Source organism: Pelodiscus sinensis, chromosome 8 (assembly GCF_052426305.1).
Source record: "Pelodiscus sinensis isolate ZL-2025 chromosome 8, ASM5242630v1, whole genome shotgun sequence".
NCBI lineage: Eukaryota > Metazoa > Chordata > Testudines > Trionychidae > Pelodiscus > Pelodiscus sinensis.
Window position 1 is genome coordinate 1,381,574 of NC_143059.1, and position 20,954 is coordinate 1,402,527.

The following is a 20,954-nucleotide window of genomic DNA, read 5'->3' on the forward strand; positions in this document are numbered from 1 at the left end:
TACATTTACAGCAGACATGTCCCCACTGAATTCAAGATTCAGGCTACTTCATTTCACATGCCCAACAGGGATTCTGAATTGCCATAGAAACTGGCCCTAAACATGATGCCCTCACAGTTTCTGACCTTTGTAAACACAAGGCAATTCATTCGGAGGAAGGAAGAAACAATCGGTCATTGACATTCTTATTTCAGAGGCTAAAAGGCAGCTGAGCTATCTGCTCTCGAGCTGCATTTTGGAATCCAAATGCCACGCACTGCTGCAAACGCAGGATCTCCATGTCCGGCCATGATGTGGGTGTCTTTTTACCATTGCTGCATGAGAACAATGGGCGCAGAGACCCACTGACAAATAGATATCTATTTTTCAAGTAAGGATGGGGATGCAAAACATGACGCAATTTTACAGCCCAGTCCTGGAGCCAGAGACACCGAGGGGACCTACCTATAACCCACTGAGTTCCTCCCCCTCCCCCCACATTCACCGTTTGGTCGTTCATGTGCTGTACAAAGGGCCCTTCCAGCTCCAATGTGCATTTATAAAGTGACTGAGGGAGTTCAGCCAAAGGAGTATTAATGAGCTCATTTCCATAGGAATGGGCTCATTGCAATTCATGCTACTGGAAATGTATGAAGCTGCCAGCAGAAAGGGTAGGTGAAAGGGAGGGTGAGGAAGCAGAGAATGGAGAGAATGAAAAGAGGAGAGGTCATGGCAGTGCAAGGGGGAGAGGAGAGGAGAGGAGAGGAGAGGAGAGGAGAGGGAGGTAGGAGGCTGCATGTCAGGGCTGGAAGGAACAGAATCCAAACAAGAGGCCCAGTGATTTCATGTGAATCACATTCAAGGGAAAAGTTGACCAACCCTAACCTCTCATAGCATCTCCCCTTTGGGACTGCACTCGACAAGGTCAGGCAGGGTCAGAGCTGCTTGGTTTGTCTCTGTAATTAAGTAATTCCATAGTGCTATTTAAATATGGCAACACTATCGACTTGGGGCCACACAAGGACACTGCCCACTGCCCACAGCGGCCTGGGAAGAGAGGAGGGACACAGAGGCCTGTTTGGGAAGAAAGGGACATTTCTTTTAGAATTCTGGCCAGCCACAAAAAGCAACACATTTGCCTTTTCCTCAGGAGTGTGTAAGAGTCTGTGAAACCCACTCTCAGAGGTTCTGGGGCTTTGTCTTCCTTCAGTGGCTGCTCCATGTGAGAGATTTAGGAGTCTGCTCTTGCTCAGGTCATTAGCACTGGTGGGCGGGACTCAGACTTTCAGTGCTGAAGTCCTGGACTCAAGTGCCATGTGGGGGCAGTTACAATTGTTGTCTCTTATGTTAACCTTTTACACATCAGTACCCTGGACTTACTTTCCAACGGCTCAACATCTGGAGAACGTGGGGGATTGAGAGTTGGCCTTTCGTCAGAGGCCGGAGATGCTCGTAGGGTTACAGTCCCTTTTCCAGTGCAAACTTTGGTGGGATCCTTGTCTAAAGAAAACATACACACAAAGGAGATGTATTGGAGCTTGTGATTCTGTGCTCCTGGAAGCCATCATAGCATGGCAAGATGCTAGTGACTCTGGATTAATTCTATCATGGCTGCCCTGAATGAATTATTTTAAATATTTATGCAAATGAGAGTTAGCTTTGGCTTTACAACATTTAAGCGATAACAGCAGCGGTATACTTAAAAATAAAACAACTAAGGAACACAAAAATGTGCAAGTCAGTGAAACTCATCTAGGGAAGTGGCAAGCCCTAATGGGTGTCTGGAACAAATTTCACAGGTTTATTCACTGTATTGGGCCTGGTCTCCACTCAGATTTGTTGCCGCATACATTTGACATCACTCTAATGGCATCCACACGAGGGGCATTGTACCATGTTAAATGTGCCAATCGGAAGCAGCACAACGCATGTGTGTAGTCAAGGCCTGAGTAGCGAGTTCCATGGAGAGTTACGTGCTGTCGTTACCCAGAATGAGGGGTATATGCTAGGCTGTGCCTTGCACGTCTCCCACACACCCTGCTCTGCTCCTGTGCCATGCCCATGAGATTGCCCCACAGGATCAGAAAGGAGTTCAAAATACAGCCACTAAGCTCACCTTCCTGCCCCTCAATCAGATCAGATCAGCCATTTTGCGGGCAGGAGCTTAACCATCCACATGTGAGTAGTCCCACTGAAGCCCATGGACTACGCAGATGCTTAAAGTTAAGAACATGTGCTGCTGAATCAGGGTCTAGGGATGGTAAGTAGCGATTCATTTGATAGTCGAGTAGTTGAGTACAGTAACAGACACAGTTATAACCACTCTGGATTGTCCTCAAGTTCAGTTACAAACGCGCTTCCCGTGTCTGCTGCAGACAGAAAGTCTGACAGTTCTTCACACTCAGGCCAACGCCAGGGCGCCTGTCACCAGCATTCACGTGCTTTCCCAGCAGCCATTCCAGAATCTTTTGTTATTATAGCCAAATTAAAAACTACATGCCCAGCCCAACGTAGCTTTACTCACTGCACATCTTTCCAGCTGCTTGGGAGAGTCAGGCCTGACCTTATCCCTTACTCAGTTAGGAGTACTGTCATCTAGCTGCAAGAGCTGATTTACAAAGTGCACAAGCGGCAGTAAAGCTACGGCTAGATTACACATTTTTGTCGGAAAAAGATGCACTCTGCATTTTGCGTACCTTTTTCTGATTCTTTTGTCGAAGAGGCTTTTCTAACATTTTTCCCGTCTAGACTGGGCCAAATGTAGGAAAACCCCCTCTTTCGGAAACCCCCTTCTTCCTCGTAGAACAAGGAATACAGGGGCTTCTGAAAGAGCACGTTTTCTCTGCTGCAAAAAAAAAGCGGAAGAACAAAGGCATTCCCTGGACACGGCAGAGTTTTCTCGAGATACCTCTGGTATCCTGAAACCCCTCCACAGTCTAGCTGTACCCTTAGATGCCAAATCTGGGCTTTAGGTTATTACAGATCTTCCTTGTAATCCCCAGTGTTTGATTCTATGAAAGTTCTCACTGGATCTTCTTCAGTATGAATGTGGTTTTATGAATTACACTGACAAGTAGGTCATGAAAACTAGAGATGCAACTCAGCCCCTAAACCTGAGCAACCCTGAACTTTGGGCTTTGAAACTTCCAAATCAGGATCCAAAGATGCATATTTTGCAGATTATTATTTATTTGTATTACCATGGCACCCAGGAGCCCCTGTTGTGGGCCAAGACCCCAATGCACTACACACTGTTTAATCACAGATCAAAAAGGCAGTCCCATCTCCCGCAGCAAACAGACTAAGCTGACACTGTCTCATTTTTTAAAAATGAGTTCTTGTTTCCAATGTGGAGAGGAGAGTCCTCCCTTGCAGTGCTGGAAACTGCAGTTAGTAGAAAATGTTCCACTGATATTTTATATCAGAAGATGGTATTTCAATGCAATCAAAATATTCATGGGAAATCATCAAAACATTTCATTTCATCTTTACTGTTTATTGTAAGTTTACATAGATCTCAAATTCAAATATGCGTAATTATGCCTGCAGAGAAACTGGATTATTGAGGACAGTGAATTGTGTCATCATGGTTTAACTCTATTAGCTGTTTATGAAATCTGAGCTGGAAAACAGCAAAAGAGGGATGAAGCTGAAAACTATCTGAGCAAAGGGGTGAGGCAGAAAGAGAGGATGATGGCCTACCAAGGTGTTTGGAAAAAAAGATACCTGTAGGTAGAATTAGGCCGGGAGAACTTTTCACTTTCTTCACGGGGGTTATTTTAACGGCAGAAATAGAGCGTGCACATAAAGGGTCGTCAATGGCTGCAAACACAAAAGTGTAGTTGGTGCATCCAGAAGGGAAGAACACAATGAAGGCAACATGCCACACAGCTTTCCAAGGTGCTTGGGAAACCCAGGATGACAATAGCAGGAAATTCCATGTACAAAAGCAGTTTAGAGAGCAGTGATGCAATCATTAAAAATAGCCCCTTATTCATCCTAAATCAGGATCCTTCTCTTTTGGGCAAGGCACAGTTCTGCTTAGTGAACGGACTGAGTCCTGCCTGCCAATGTACTGTGAGGGAGGTGAATCGTATACATCCATTTTCAGAAGACTTAACTAAAAATTAGCGTAAGCCATTAGCCAAGACACTACATATATTACATGCAAAGATAAAAAACGGTAAAAGTTGCAGAGTTAAAATTATGCAGTGAGGAAACAAACAGATTATGATTCTCAGAGTAATACTGACTGGCCGCTCTGCACAAACCCTTGTTTTGATGGTGTATATTTTTACAACGTAAGTAGCAGGGAGTAGAGAACGGTCATCGGGAGCCTTGAAAAGGATCCAGAACCAATGGGCACCATCCTGCTATCCAGTCTTGAGATATCCAGTCAGTCGAGCAGGAAATCAGAAGGATTCTGTTTAAATTCTGTTTTTATGCTTACAGCACTCATTTTACCTACAAATGCTGAACACTTTTTAGAGGGATTTTTCTCTGTTCTGCAGAACTGTGCAAAATTCTAGCACTTGTTGAAAATTTGTAAAGGTTCCTCGCTTCTCCAAAACCTCTGGTTTGATCTCTCCTGCTCTTTCTAATGTGGTCTTGAATGAGCAGTACTGAACTCTACCCTCTTGGAGTACCAGCTGAGCTAGGCGTGGGTGAACCTCCAGATACACAGCTGGGATAAAACACTTGAGGGGAATTCCTGGTGCCAGCGAATTCAATGAGGGTTTTGCTACTGACTTCAACGGAGACAGGACTTTACCTCTAAAGTCTGACCTTATACAACCTCTGCACTCATTGAATTCTAAAGGTTGGACGCTGCTCCAAGTTTTAGCCAAACCTGCTTTTGATCTGCAATGTCAGAAGAACAGCTTCCTCTTGGGGTTGCCTTGTGGCACTTTGGCTGCACTTCTGGATAAAACCTGAAAACACAGAGGCTACCCCAGAATGAAAAGGTATCAAGAAGAATGACGTGGGGAAGAACTTGGCTAAGTTCTTTCAAATCTCTGGAAAGTTTGGCGACACAATTTGAGCTAATTTTTAGTAGAGATTAACTTAAATAGAGACTGTTTTCCACCCCTCACTAAACTTCAAGGGTTGGTTTCGACACCATGTGACCTTTCTTCCAAAATGACGTTAGCTGGGGGAAGAACCACATTACAACGTTTGGTGAAAGCAAAATGCCAACACTGCCGTGCTCTTGTACTGTTTCACTCTGAACCAGCTCATTCATCCTCTACAATAAATATACTGCCTAGCTCAAAAAGTCATCGAAGCAGAAAAAGGGTATGAATATCAGAGCAGAAGCCTGGGGCAAAAGTCTACCCCCCCAAATGCACTATTACAAAAACCTGAATGGTGCAAGGCCAAGTTCTAAAGCCCACAGGAAAGACTTGCTGATAAAGAGAGTTTCCCTTAAAATGTTAACATGAATTAAGCACTGGACCAGGCCCCTCATGCTGTGGTTGCAACTGAGCACAGTGAGACAGGATAGGGAAATAGTTGCACCGCTCCTGCTGAGTGCAGGGGCAACTGGAGAGGTGATTTGGAAGGTATTTCACCCACCGTTCTCTTGTCCGTTGCTGTTTGGTATCAGCCCATTGACCACAGTTTTCATCACATCAGCTTCTTGTTCTGAAAGACAAAGGGGAATCCGGGCACCACACAATAAGAGAGCTCACACAGACCAGGCGGCAGCGCCTGACAATATTCAGGATTTCAAAAAGCATTTTGTCTACAGCAGAAATGCAGGAGACATGCAAGAAAGGAACAGGACGGGGAATAGTAAAACACTGTGGATATACAGGCGTTTGTTAAGCTTAACATATGGCAGCAAGAAACCTAACTACAAAATCTGTGAAATTAACTGTTGACAGCAAAGCGATGTCAGGGTCAAAATCACTCACAGGTACAGGTATTATGAGTTGGGCATCTGTCAGGCTGCTGCAAGTGGAGTGCTTTGATACCACGCTGACCCACGTGCCCGGGGGAGCTGATCACCAGACCTTTGGACAGGATTTCCCTCCCCCTCATTCTTGCCCTCTGAGACCAAGCTCCTTGGGGCAGGATCTGTGTGTTTGTATAGCATCTAGTACAACCGAGGTCCAGCCCATATTGTGGTCTCTACATACCAGCAAGGAAAAATTCAATACCCATCCTAGTCAGTAGTTGTCCATCAGTTAACCTTCATGCAAACCCACAGGAGATCCAGGGTCTCCCCAGGGCCCAGAAGTATCTTTTGTAATGGCACTCAAGGTTGTCCTAGGCTGCTGGCAGCGGGGACCCTAAGGATGTGTCTAGACTACAGAGTTTTGTCGACAAAAGTGGACATAATGTCGACAGAACTCAGCAGTTTTGTCGACGCTGGTAAACCTCATTTTACGAGGCATAAAGCCTTTTGTCGACAGAGTTCTGTCGACAGAAGGTGTTGTTGCATCTAGGGTTGTGTCTCGACTACAGGGTTTTGTCGACAAAGCGGCTTGCTTTGTCGACAGAACTGGCTGTAGTCTAGACGCTCTTTGTCGACAGAAGCTTTGTCGACAGTATCTGTCGACAAAACTTCTGTCGACAAAAGCCTGTAGTCTAAATGTACCCTAAGACAGTGGTCCTCAAACTTTTGCATGCATCCCCCTAGCAGGTAGCAGAGGACGAGGTGGGGTGAGGAAGGAGCCACCTAGTTCTGCTCTGCCCCCCAGTCCAGCTGCAGCATCACACTCTGCCCCCTGGATTTCCCCATCCCAGCTCTGCTTCTATTCCCTCTCCATCCCTAGCTGAGCTCCACTTCTAGCCGCAGCCCGGCGCCTGCACCCAACCCCCCGCCCAAACCAGTGAAAATGAGCAAGGGAGCAAGAGTGGGGAGCGTGAGTGATGGAAGGAAGGGGAGGTGAATAGGGAGTAGGGCCTCATAAAAGGGGGCAACTTGGGGCACGGCCTCAGGAAGGGGTGGGGTACAGGAATGATGTTTGGTTTTCTGCATTCGGAAAGTTGGCAACCCCAGGCCAAGCTGACTGACCCCAGCCCTTTCTAGTCACCTTGGGGCTGGTACAGGCTGAGTGCGGGTGTGGGGGGAACAACCTGAAACCAGGGTTGGTTGTTTTTTTATTGGGAATACTTCCCGTGGCCCTCCCAACAAGTGGAATCCCACACAGGAATGGCCGATTCAGAGAGCCACAAACGGTAACCACGTTAGAACCGGATGGGAAGGTTTCTGTAGTTAGAAGGCAGGCATGTGAGGAGCAGGGACTCACCAGAGCTCATTGTGCCAGAGGAATGTGTCTTCTGCACTTCCAGGTTCTGCTTTTCTCTGTTTGAATGAAAGAGAGAATCCTGCCATGATGCTGCTACACTGAAGGACACTTGTAGCTCCCCAACCTGCTCCCCCCAAGTCTTGTGAGACCCAGTTCCAGAGACAGGCCACAGTCCTCTCCTGAGCGTTGTGCAAAACCAGTGCTCCAGGACACCAGCAGGCATGGCCCAGAATAGCTCTGATCACACGTTCCTCTCTCTGAAGTCAGGCCAACAGTTCTATTTCCTTCAAGAGCACAAGACACTAATTTCCCAGCCCAAGGAAAGAGAGTTTAGATCAAAGAGAAGCAGCATTTGTTGGTAATTTGCAGAATGGAGGGAAGACAGAAATAAGCAGGATTTCCACACAACGTGGATACCACTGAAGGAAACTTTAGACTATATCTAAACTTTGTCTCACAAGATCTGGATTATGTGCAAGGTCATCTGCACTAACGAGTTAGGAAACTCTTGCCTTTGCAAGCCTGTGAGATATGTAGCAGCTTCACAAGGTGTCTCATCTAGAGCTTTTTCAGTCCACTGACAATTTGGAACAATTGAAAAAAATAGTTTCAAGATGAACCAAAAACTAAAATTTTCAATTTTTTCTAGGAAATTAAAAACTTAAAAGGTTTGAGTCAAATGAAATGTTTTCCTTTGATTTTAAGTATTTTGTTTTTAACATTTTTAATTATTTAAAATACATTTGAAGGACATTTCAAAGTGAAAAGTCGTTTTGAGCTGAAAAACTGAAACAGTGCATTTTGAAAATGCAAACCCAAACAAAACATTTTAACTTTTGCAGAACATTTGTTTGTTGGGGGTTTCTTTCTTCCAGATTGAAATCTTCTGGTTTTATGGGAGCTGCACTCTTTAGCCAAAACAGGTTTTAGATGAAATTTTTCACACGGATCTAATCTCATTAGAGAGAAAATCCCTGAGCAGGAAACCCTAGCACAGATCAGTGCTTAGATACCAACCTAACTGATCATGCGGAAATAGGATGGCTGGCCTTCCTTTGTTTTTGAAGATGTTACTACACAGAAGAAAGATGTTTGTTTCCCTACTGCTTTGCCAAATGCACATTCACTTTTTCCCAGTCATTCCCAGCTTCTCTAGTCCCATCTGAAGTTCAAAGAACACAGAAAACACTAAAAATGTGCATTGACATGCCAGGGAAAGGTGTCTTCAGTGATGGATTTCTCTCTTTACTGAGGCTATGTCTAGACTACAAGAATCTATCGGGAAAAGCTACACAAAAGGCGTTCTGCAATCTGCGTACCTTTTTCCGATAGTTTTTTCAGAAGAGGCTTTTCCGAAATTTGGCCCATCTACAGTGATCTTCGTGGTCAGAGGCCCAAACCCCAGGTCACAGTCCCTGTCCCCCTGTTGCACTGGGACTGTTCCCCCTAGCTGCATCCCTACTCTGCAGCTGCCCACCCTGCATGCAGCAGAACTACAGTGCTGCTATTGCTATACCGGGGCACATCCTTTGTCTGGGTGAACATCCTGGGTGAACAGAGATATACAGACCTTGCATTTAAGAAGGTAGAATTCAAAATCCAAGACAAAAGCCTAGTAAACATTACGACCCAGAGGGACAGACGTAGTTAATTTTTCCTACTGTGCTGTGTGTCAGGGATTGTGTCTGTACAGCGCCTGGCACAATAGAGCCCCTGGGGACTACCATATCCATAAATAATAAACCAGCCTGAGTTTAATTCCTAGGTTCGATTTCAAATGCTTGGCAGGCAAGGTGAAGAAAATCCAACAGGCACACATGGCATGAGAACAGTCTCTCTCCCATGCTGAGCCTAGCCAAAGGCTGGGCCCTCATGCATATCACTGCAGATGACAGCACTTACTTCTATTCTTGTATTCCCGGAAGTAGCCCCAGGACACACAATGTGTCTTTGGGGGGAGCCCAAGGGGCAAGAGTCATACAGCGCGACTCCACGCAGATCTCAGGACAACAGAAACAACATGCATTTCCCCGTGCAACTGAGCCCAGCATATCAAATTTCTATACTATGGGGTGAAAGATACTATATAAATATACAAATCTTAGGCAGGAAAATGTGAAAGTCAGGCCTCCCCCTTAATAAGTCTTTGAGCATTGTAATTACTTTCTTATTTAACTCATCCAGCTTCTTAACCCTGAACGTATTGTCAGGCCCACCAACGGGAGGGGGTAAGAGCAAAGGGGATAATCGCCCCAGGACCCAGTGATTCCTAAAGGGCAACTGGAGCCCCAGCCCTTTAGAATTCTGCCAGAGCACCCCACAGCATGCTCCAGAACCCCATGTAGTGTGCTCCGGCCAGCTCTGAGGGCCGAAAGGGAGAGGGCGTACATGCAATGCTGGGAGCTGGATGTCCTAGCCCCACCTCTTCTGCCCAAGGCCCTGTCCCTTCCAGGAACACAGAGCCTCCCCCTCCCCCCTTGCCCAGGGGCATGGCAATCCTGTTGTCTCCCCTGTGTATTTTAGGCAAGATGCTCAGCTGGATAAAAATAAATATATCAAGAGAGAAACACAGGAAAATGGAGTCAAGGACTCCATACAACTGACCTAAATTGCAGTTTTCGTTTTCTGTGGCAGTGCCTTTCTGATACCAGGTCTACATCAAAGAGCTAGGTCAATCCAGCCACAATGCTCAGAGGTGCGAAAATCCACACCCTGAATAATGTAGGAAGTTGACTAACCCTCACTGTAGACTGTGCTACCACCTTTCAGGGAGGTGGCTGGACTTTGGTGATGGGACAGTCTCCCGCTGCTAGAGCGAACAGCTACCCAGAAGCAGCAGAGACACAGCCTGACAGTCTATATGCTCATGTCCATGGCTTTCACTGAGTTTAATTAATACAGTTTGCACTTGTGCCTGATAACGGTCAAGTGGATCAATGTCACTGAAACACCCAACTGAATTCACAAACAGTCCAGAGCCCATAAAAAGGTGGCGGGAGGGAGATGCACGATGGGCAGGAACCAGCATGTCCCCCAGACTACAGCGTGCAAAGCTGGTTTACACCAGGCAAGAATCTGAGGGCAAGGTTTTGTTACGAGCAGGCAGCAGGGGTTATGGTCCCAAATGAGGAAAGCACTCAAGGCTATGCTTCAAGGCTAGCGTGTGCTTTCCTAAATCAGGATCACAGTTACTCCTGCTGCTAGGCTCCCAGGTGCTTAACTTCAGTGTCGCTGACTTTAAAGTTAAAGGTGTGCTTAAGTGCTTTCATGAATAGAGACTGTTCTCCAAAATTGGAGCCTATGTCGATAGACAGTTTTAAATACTGCTACTGCCGTGCAAGTCTATACATGAGCATCTCAGATCAGTGGCAGATGGTATCCGTCATGTCCATTTTATAGCTGGAAGAAGCAGTTCAGCAAAACCAGAAATAGAGCCCAAGTTCCCTTCCTTCTAGCACCCTGCTCTAGCCAGTGGACAATGCTGCTCTCCAGCAAACCCTAAAGAATGCCTTTGCTGAAATGTGACACTAACATCAGCAGAAACCTCTGAGCTAAACAAATGTAAGACATGATGGCAGGTAAGGAATTCCCAAGGGCGTAGGCAGGGGTGGCCCTAGACTAGCTGCCAGCCACTGGCGCCCTAGGCGAACCATGCAATCGGCACCCCCACCTCCAAACCCCTCCATGATATTAGGCCACCATTTGGCAACCCATTTAACTTGGCGCCCTAGGCAACCGCCTAGTTCGCCTATATGGACGGGTTGCCCCTGGGCGTAGGCCAGAAGTTTCTGATCTTGAATGTGCCTCCATCTATGTTACAGCATCCCTACACCTCTAGGCAGACTTTTAATGACTTCGTCATCCCTTTTAGTCTCAGCGCATTTCTTCTGAGACCACAGCTCTTTCCCTACTTGGTGTGGAAAAGAGAGTGATGGAATCCTAGTTGGAAGGAATGCAGATACGCAGTGACTACTTCTGTACAGCATGTCTGTGGATTATCTCACATGTTTCAAGCATTCCAGGGTCTCCCTACAATAGCAAGAGATAACAAACAACTCATTAATAGTTCAGTGTAAGGACACATGCTTTTGAGTCACTGGGAGGGCTATAGAATATGACCCCGTGGTAGGAATCTCAAATCTTTAATGATCTGGGTACGTCAGAGGGGTTGTTTCCTTGGCTATACTGGCTTAGACTATACTGGGTTGAGGTTTGTATGGCTGCATGGAGGATTCAAACACCCACTCCACAGGCATATAAATCCACTAGACAATTTTTTGGCAAGTCTCACTTGAGAGGGACAATGCTGGTTAAAGGAGAATGTAATTAGCAGGAATTCAGTTTGGACAGAGTTAATGAGAAGAAGTGAAGTTAACGACACTGGGTTATACCCTGTGCTCTTGCAAAAAGTGCCCTAAGACCCATAAAAGGCACATAAAGCTGGCTGGGAGGAGGTCGCTTTTAGAACTGTACACATGGGATTCATTTGGCTCCAGCTCTTTACAGGCTACTTGGAGTCACTCGGTAGCTATGGGGCTACTGGTGCCTAAAGTCAGTGGCTGCCTTGGAAAATGGTTCTGAACAAACAGATCCAACCATGGTGGCAGATGCCAGAAATGCTAATAGTTCTCAGTCTTAAAGCCACGCCTCATTGTGCTGGCCACGGGATTTAGATGCAGCGACACGGTCACACCAAACTGCATGTTCCCCACCTGGAAGTGCACCTTATATGTACAATGGCTTGGATACTGCAAGTTGACATTGATGAAAACTCTCAAGTTATAAGCCACCACTAATAGGAAGGAGACCCAACATTATTATTGTACATTTTAAGTAGAAATCAACCCCAACCACAAAGTTCAGATCCAGACACAAATTCTCCCCAGATGTGTGGAGCCCTACGCAAATACAAATTGGTGATAGCCACATCCACATGTGCAGAAACGATCTGTGGATACCCGTGGACATGAAGTGGGTATCTGCAGATCTTCAGGGCTGTACAAATGTGTGGAGGTGGGGAAAGGTACTGCTTCAGGCCCACTTCTAATTTTAAGATTAGTCAGAAGTTCACAAATAAAGCAACCATTTACTAGCCGTCACCACGGCTAGAATATCTGATAGCAAGGTTACTGTCTCAGGATCAGGGAAACACACTTGCTGTGCTAACTGCTGGCAAACCCTGGCTCTCTGACAGCAGCCAACATGTAGCAGTACATTTCCCTCTGTGCTGCACAAACCCCTGCACTCCACCCCTTCCGAAGGCAGGCAATTAACAGACCCCCCCCAGGGGTGGCCTTAGACTAGCTGGCAGCAACTGGCGCCCTAGGCAAACCATGTAATTGGCGCCCCCACCTCCAAACCCCTCCATGATATTGTGCCACCATTTGGCGCCCCATTTAACTTGGCGCCCTAGGTGACTGCCTAGCTCGCCTCTTTAGATGCCAGCCGCCCCTGCCCCCTCCCACAAAGACAGGGAAGTGGACAGACAGACCCAGTTCTGAACTGTAGTAGAGCTCCACATGCAGGATGGGGAGGAGGGCAGAATTGAGGGAACCAGATTCTGGGTGGAGCCCTCTGATGCCCCCAGCACAAGCACCTACAGCAGCCTGAGGGTGGCTGCAACAATCCCACGGAGCATTGCAAGAGCGAAGGCCAGCTTAGGGTGCCGCATGTTTCACCAGGCAGAGCCCTGGCATGCTCCTTGCTCAGGCGCTGCAAGGGGAGGTGGGTCCATTGGCATCCAGAGGACCCTCCTATGCCACAGGAATGACCAGGGGCTCCTCCTCTGGCTTCATGTCCAGTGCAGGCAGCACAAAAGGGCCACGGCAGAACCCCAGACTGATGGCCACAGGGGCTTGGCGACAGCCAGAGACAGAGCAAGCAGCAGCCCAAGTGTGCTGGCTGCCTGTCCTGCACTCAGGCCAACAGGCCATGCCGCCTCTGACAGCAGCTGACAGAGGGAACCACGGAGGCAGAAGCCACCTTTCCTAGGGCATCTCCAGCACCGGGGTAAGAGGGTCTCCGCTGAAGGCAGGTCTAAAATGCCATAGGCGGGGAGGCTGCAGCTAACGTCTGATCTCAGATTTCACCCCCCTGCAGGAACAGCGGAACATCAAACCAAACCGCCTTTTAAAGTCACATTGTTCTCCTTTGTCCAGCTCCACAACCAGAGAAACACCTGGCCCAGAAAAGTTAGTAAGTGAAGGATAAAAACAAACTAATTTGCCATCTGAGTCCAATCCACATGGGCCTGCGCCAAAGCGCCGACTCGTGCCCACTGCTTTGAGTTCAGAGACAGGCAGGCCCAAGCTGGGAAACTGAGGTATTGCCTCCAGTCCCCCCAGGGGCTGCAGATAGGCCAGGATTCACACATCTCCAGGAACCAGAGCAACAGAGATCCATTGCAAAACCATCTGACAGCTCCTTCCCTTAACCAGTGGCTTATGACACAGCAAGGGAACCGGGAGGTAAGTGGCTCACCCTAGCCAACAGCAGTATCCTCCTGAGAGCGCTGAGCACCCGCCAATTACTACTCAGCTAGCCGCGTCCTTACCTTGGACCAGGCTTCTCAGTCAAAGGTGCCATTTGCTGGGCTCTTCCCGCCCCCCACTTGGACTCCAGAGACAAGGTGTGAAAGAGTCAATCAGGGTTTGCTCCGGGCTGTTCGGCTCCCTGAAGCATAACCCGAGTTTGGGGAGGCCTGGGCACCCTTAAATACTTTGCTCCTCCCACCTCTGTGCTTTAATTAGCCAGCAGGCTCTTAATCATGTCAGCCTGTCACTTGGCTTGCTCACCGTCAACAGCCCCCTCCCGCCTGCCTGGCATTCCTTTGCCCTTGACATCATGCAGACACGCAGTGGCAGCAGACGGGGTGGGGGCGGGGGAGCGGGAGATGGATGCATTGGGGAGGAGGGAAGTGATGGCTAAGCACATGGAAAGTGCTGCGTAAAACACCCGTACGCAAGCCGTGTGTGTGTCTACCAGGGAACGGTTTGATTAGCATCTAGCTACAGGCCCTGGAGACCCTTGAGCACGGGCTGGCAAATGTGTCGCCGCCAGCAGAGTTAGGTCTGGAGTGGAAATACCTGGCATGATACAGAGAGAAACTCTCATCCTGAGAGATTGAGATTTATTATGCAGCCCAGAAGCTTGGGAAACACAGCCCTGCTGGGGCAGAGGCCCCAAAGGAAGGCAGGTTGGCGGGGCCAGGACTCCCCTGGGAAGCCCAGAGAGGAACACATGCTGGAGTGGCAGTGGTGCCAAATGGACAGAGGATAGCGTGTGCTCTCCTGGGCATCTGGGAAGGAAGGAGGGTGGGACCAAGGCCTCCCCCTCTTTCCGGGCATGCACACAGGAGACAAAAAGTCTGGGACTGTAGCATTCTGCGTCCAGGGTGTGGGTCAAGTGACTTGTCCTGGAAACTCAGTGGCGAGTCCAGCCCGGGGTTCTTGGCTCTGCGTCCTGCACCTTTACCAGCAGGCCATCTCTTCCAGACCAGCACATTAGAAGTGGTGCAGGCTGGTACTTCCGGTCTACATGACTGGGATTCCAGCCTCCATCTCTCCCTTATGCCTCTGGGCTTCATTGTACTCCCTGGCCTCTTTCCCATTCCCTTCTCTTTCATCTGCAGCCACCCTTGGGCTGCTCCAAACCCCTCTCAGGGACTCTTCAGTCTGAAGAGCTGCTGACCATGCTGCAGACCGAGATTAACTGTCTGGAAGGCCACCGTCTCCCCAGGAACCGGAATAGAGAGGAGGCTAAGAAAACATGACTGATGGAGAAAGCGTTGCTCCTTTAATTGGGATTGGTCCTGCCTAGAGCAGGGGGCTGGACTTGATGGCCTTCTGAGGTCTCTTCCAGCTCTCTGGTTCTATGCTCTGATTCTATGAACACAGGCCAAGCATGTCTCTGGTTGGCCAGCCAGGTGAGTGCTTAATCTCAATTCAGATCCTTCTTACACACACAGCGTTAGTGAGGGCTCTGAACAAAAGCCCTACAGGAGAAGACTAACATCCACTTTAGGGCTATTTGAAATCTAGACCCAGCTTCAGACTTGTCAGCTCAAACTCTTCTCTATTTTCCAGCTGAGCTGGTTGGTGAGCATCCCTCCCTTAGCCGAGTGGGAGCAGCTGACATCCTGGCCTGGGAAGCTGGCACCAGTGCAGGACGAGGCTGGTAAGCACTGATCTAGTTGACTTCTGAGTTTAGTATTGATCACATATACCTCACAGTCCAAGAGACACGTGCAATGGCTGATCAGCATTACCGGTGCTGGAGAGGAGCCCAGTATGCAGAATTCACACCTGGATTTCCAAGGGCCTAATACTTGGAGGGGTTATGTTTGGCCCATTATGGAGATGAGGCCATTTGCAAAATTTGGATCAGGCTCTAGGTGTAGCTTGCAAACACAATGGCTACGTCTACACTGGCCCCTTTTCCGAAAGGGGCATGGTAATTTCAGAGATCGTAATAGGGAAATCCGCGGGGGATTTAAATATCCCCCGCGGCATTTAAATAAAAATGTCCGCCGCTTTTTTCTGGCTTTTAGAAAAGCCGGAAAAGAGCATCTACACTGGCCCCGATCCTCCGGAAAAAGCGCCCTTTTCCGGAGGGTCTTATTCCTACTTCAAAGTGGGGCTGGGGGCGGGGAGCAGTTTGGTCTTCATCCAAAGTTTAGGGGAGTTCTGATCAAGGGCTGGGATTTGTGGGATCTGCACGTCCCAACCACAGAGCTTACAACACAGAGATTCTACAGCAGGCCGGACAAAAGTCAGGCTTTGGGCGCCTGACAGACTAAAGCGAAATCAGGCGGGTAGCTGCTGAGGGGCTCCACTGCTCCAAACAGCCTGACGTCCTGCTGATCTTAAAAGCCAACACTCCGGCTGTGGACACCTCTGAGAGCTTACAGCAGCACCACTGGACCCTCGGCAGAGAGCTCTCCCATCGACCTAATGCCCCCTCCCAACAGGCAGGGGAGGAGCTGTCCTGCGGAGCTAGCGCTGTACACACTTGGGGTAGCCTATTCACACCCCTGGCCAAGTACAGCGATAGCCTTGCTGGGAGATGAGTCACCACAGTGGACTGGGAATGAGCAACAACTCTGGCTGGCATTTTTCAGCCAAGCTGCAATAATCAACTCCCTAAGAGCAGCATTTGCTTAGCTGTCCAGGCAGTCGATGCAAAACTTGTTCTGTCTACAGCATGTCGACAACTCCATCCCAACAGCACCTCAGCCCGCTGCAGTCACAATGGCACTTACCCTGACGAAGCCCTGCAAGGCGAGGCACTGCCGTTCCCCTCCTTGGCCAGAGGGGAGTTCAGGCCCACACAGGCTGGGGGTGCGTCTAACAGCAAGAAGGGACAGTGGCAGCAAGTCTCTGGGCCCAGATCAACGGATGAGGGGCTGGAGGTAGCAGGGCAGCCATTTGAGAGTACGAGATGAGAGTCTCTCAGAGCTCAGGTCCACGCCCTAGTGCCTGCACAGCTTTCTCAGCCCTGCGAGCCTGTCAGCTGACCCAGGTTCTGACACTCACTGCCAGAGGGTTGCTAAGCAGACCCACCCTCCGTCTTTCAGGGCCTCACCTCCCCATCTGTAAAACATGGGGAAGCAACTTTTCCAAAAGGGCTGCCAGCTCTGACCAAAGCTAGTCCAGGTCTTATTTTACACATGACGTATTGTCATTTTCTTAAAATACCCAATTCACGTCTCCCGGATTGCACTCAACAGGCTCCGGAGGCTGATGACGACTCTGGCTGGCAACTCTTCTGTCCAATGCCTGAACCAGTATTTTCCAGATTTTTTTCTTTGTGGAAATTTTCAAAATTTTCATCTTTTGTTCAGTGCAGAATGAAGCCAACTTTCAAAATGCTTCACAAGATGGAATATCCACCTTCCCCAAGCCTCCATCTGTGACTAGCTCACTGAGCGCAAGGGCTACCTAAACCAGGGAGCGAGAGAGAGAGACCTTGTCCCGCTCTGTGTCCAGGCCCCACAGGACAGCTCGCCACCCGCAGAGGAATTAGCTGAAAGGACAGAAGTTTGTGATTGTGGTGCTGAAAGTCAGGGTTTGAGCCTGGTGCTACCTGCCAACATTTTCCCACCCCAGCTCCCTTTTTAGAAGGAGCTGTCCCAGATGAAAGGGTTCCAATGTCCCAGTTGTTTGTGCCTCGGATGGCAGCCCTATCTCCCATTCATTCCCCTGTACTCACTGAAATCAGCTGGTTGAACTATTCAGGCCCAGTGGAAAGGGTCACGGTTCTCCACCTGCGACTGCTTTCTTTTCACATGTAATTAGTTCACAGTAACACACACCTGCAAGAGAGAGAGCGGGAGGGAAGTGTGTTACTATTACTGCCACTGCCCCGGTGTCCATTGCACTTACCAAAGGACAGAGAAGTCATCCCAGAGCAGAACTGAGGCATTAAAAGGAGCACAGCAGTACAGAGCGGAGGCATTAAAAGGAGCACAGCAGTACAGAGCGGAGGCATTAAAAAGGGGTCAAGTCTTAACTCTGCCTGGGCCTGGCCCCTGCCTCCTCCCCCAGTCAAGGGACTATGAAACCTGTCCGGCACCACCACTAGGAGGACAGGTTGGGAGGAAGGGTTGCTGGAAAGCCAGGGAACAGAATAAAAGCCTGTTTCAGTGTAGAGATGACCTTGGGAATCTCTTTTCTTGGGGACAGTCTCTGAGGTCCCTCCAGGTAAGGGCAAACAGACAATGGGGGAGCAAAGAGAGATGGAGAAAGAAAAAAAACATGGAAGATAAATAGATGGGAGGAAAGAGACCAAATCAGAAAAAGTCTGGTCCCTCAGAGCTACACACAATGGGGCAGCTTTGCCCCAGCACAATCTACATGCATGGCCACCTCAGCGCAGTCCCAGGTAGCAATGCAAGCACGACCTCTACATGAGGCCTGGCCGTGGACTGAGTGCGAGCCCCTAGCGGAATTGTGTTCAGTAAGCAAAAGTTGAACCCACGAGTTCAGTGATACCACTCGACCATTTGGCACTCAAGAGGAACAGCGTATACTGGAAGCCAGACCCTGGCTAAAACTTAAAATGCAATGAGTGTGCTGAGTGGGTTTCATTCATGGACTTTAAAGTAAATTTCCTCTGTCAAGATGATGATTCCAGAAGATAAGATGTTTGGTGGGTCTTTTGCTCATGGTTAATATTTATGAACCCTGTTTGCACTGGTTTCCCAAATTAATGCTGAATTACTTCCCTCCTTTTATTACAAGTTTTTTGCTACACTCAGACTCTGTGCTTGCGAGAGGGGAAGCGCTGCTTCTTAGAGGCACCCAGGCGGTGGTGTGTAATAGTCCCATGCTGCTGCGTGAGGGCTTGGGCCGGTTTTGTGTTGCACTGTTGGAAAGGAACCCCTAGATACTGAACCGTCCCTTGCTGCTGCCAACACTGACTGGCACAAGGGTTATCAAGAGTATTCCATTCAAGTCTGTGTGATAATCCATCTCTTGTGGTGGGAGGAAGGGGTTAGAGCAATTCATTTAGAAGATGGAAGAGTGACTCAAAGGCAGCAGTCCAGATATCAGCTAATAATTTGCTTTTATAGCAAGTTACTTAATCATTCAAATGATAGATTTGAGATTCTGATCACATTCGTTAGTTGTATTTATAAGCAGATAGCCACCTTTTTAGAATCTATAGAAGGACTGATTACTGTTGAGTAAATTGGTTGGTTTGATTTCACCAGCACTGAATAGTTGTTGTGCTTTATACTTAGTTTAGTGCATAGCAGCTTAGCTTTGGTGATAAAGTTTCCCTGCTCTTATCTTTGCTTAAGTGTTCTAATAACATTATAAAGGGATATGGAGTCTTATTTCTTTTAACAAGCAACCTTGGTCCAGAAGTTAGAACCTTTGAGACATGGGGCAGATATCAGCCAATCAACCTAAAATCTTGTCATGCTCTCATAATTAGCCAGTAATCACAGAGAACAGAGAGGAAGAAAAGGAGTAGAAGGAAGCTGCTCAGAGGGATGTCAGAGACTTTGCTTGACTGGAGACATGATGTTTTACAGGCCTCCAGAATTACTTCAGGACCTGCTGGCAGCTGAAACATTAAGCGTGGAAGAGCCACGACTACTGCCCAGCCTTAGAGAGGTTCCAGAGAGAGACAGAGAAAAGATGGCACCTGAGAGAGCGAGGCCTGCTGGGTGGGTTTCTGCTATCTACAGGGGGCCAGTTTTAATCTGGGCCCTGCTGGCCAGGAGGGAATAAGCAACCACATAATCTGGACAGGGGATGGACAGAGGCAGTTTACAGCTTTATGGGGCCCTGGGCCAAAGCATGTGGGGGCCCCTGCAGTCCTCCCCCCCACATTCTGTTCTCCTGCTATAAACAGGGGTGGGGCAAGGGGGCTTCCCCCAGACCACAGCAGGAGCACTGGGTGGGCCAGGGAAGCCCCCTGGCCCCTGCCCTGCTCACTGGCAGGAGCGCCAGGCAGGTGGAGTGGGTGGGGGTGCAGTGGTGCCCATTTGCCCAGGGCCCCCAATGGGCCATGGCCACTGGGGATGAAGCCTGCATCCCCTGGAAGCCTTTCTGACTCCTGAAGCAGAGTCAGTGACCTTTGGGAAGATACAAGGAGAGAGAAAAAGGCCATTTTGGCACCTGTCATCTAAAGCAACGGAGCGCTTTGAGCTGTGTAAAGGGTCTGGGCCTGGGAGTCTGGCAGCCAGGCTGGAAAAAAGCCTGGGTGAGAAATACCTTTTTGAACAAAAGCGACGAGGAGTCCTGTGGCACCTTATAGACTAACTGAAGTGTAGGAGCATAAGCTTTCGTGGGCAAAGACCCACTTCGTCAGATGCATGACATGCATGACATGCATCTCACGAAGTGGGTCTTTGACCACGAAAGCCTATGCTCCTACACTTCAGTTAGTCTATAAGGTGCCACAGGACTCCTCGTCGCTTTTGCAGATTCAGACTAACACGGCGACCCCTCTGATACTTTTTGAACAAGAGACTCTGTTAAATTTAGGTTTTAGTCTTAGAAGCGTATTGTTACTTCTGTTTGCTTGTCATCCTTCCTACCTATATTCCCTGTACTTGCTGTCATCTAGCCTATGATTTCCTGGTTTTACTAAAAAACCGAGTGGTTCGATTCAAGCAGAGTACTTGTTAACCTGCTGCTACTGTCATAAGATGCTGGGTGCTATTTCTTTAAGGGAGTAGTGAACTGTAAGCGAGCCTGGAATGACACAGGGCAGAGAGTGTGTTGGAACTCCAGACATGTTACCAACCAAAGGTAACTGGGTGGTGCATGTCAGGGTGCAACCTGCATGCTTGATGATGTGTGTTGGGGACCATGCTGTGAGCCGCAGCAGCACAGAATTCTTGGCCCCCAGAATTGGCAGAAAGGCACTGATATAACCCCTTCTCAGTGTGGGTTAAACCCCAAAGCATCCCGCCAACGCTGTGCACTTCTGAACCTTTCCTCCTCCCCCACCTTGACTGGAACGATAAATGTAAGTAGAGACGGGTCAATGCTGAAGAAAAAATTTTCCATAAACATTCTTTTGCATTTTTACAGTACTTTGTTTCAACTGTGATCATGTATCACCCCAAGAACAATGCTCAGTCAATCAGGGAAGAGAAACATACCCGGAGTGGACCTCTGTTTCCAATCAAAACACCAACTCTCAACAATACACAGATCAAAAGTAACTCCAGGAAAAGCTTTGAGCAAGCTGAGAAAAATC

At 48.4% G+C, this 20,954-nt stretch overlaps 1 protein-coding gene across 50 annotated transcripts in view; it reads right to left on the reverse strand.

Annotated features, from left to right (window-relative positions):
- The window catches only part of SORBS1 (sorbin and SH3 domain containing 1), a 187,948-nt gene that overhangs the window by 71,591 nt on the left and 95,403 nt on the right, over positions 1-20,954 (reverse strand). For 7 of the 50 annotated variants that reach the window (XM_075935648.2, XM_075935644.2, XM_075935647.2 and 4 more), the window contains 5 exons: positions 17,445-17,547; positions 7,236-7,291; positions 5,554-5,622; positions 3,706-3,801; positions 1,360-1,479 (listed from right to left, as the gene is read on the reverse strand). In XM_075935648.2, the coding sequence (XP_075791763.2) occupies positions 1,360-1,479; positions 3,706-3,801; positions 5,554-5,622; positions 7,236-7,245 (295 nt within the window). In that variant the 5' untranslated portion in view covers positions 7,246-7,291; positions 17,445-17,547. Of the gene's footprint in view, positions 1-1,359; positions 1,480-3,705; positions 3,802-5,553; positions 5,623-7,235; positions 7,292-13,788; positions 14,617-17,444; positions 17,548-20,954 lie in introns of those variants that run through there. The other 43 variants (XM_075935658.2, XM_075935664.2, XM_075935656.2 and 40 more) reach the window with 30 other exon arrangements.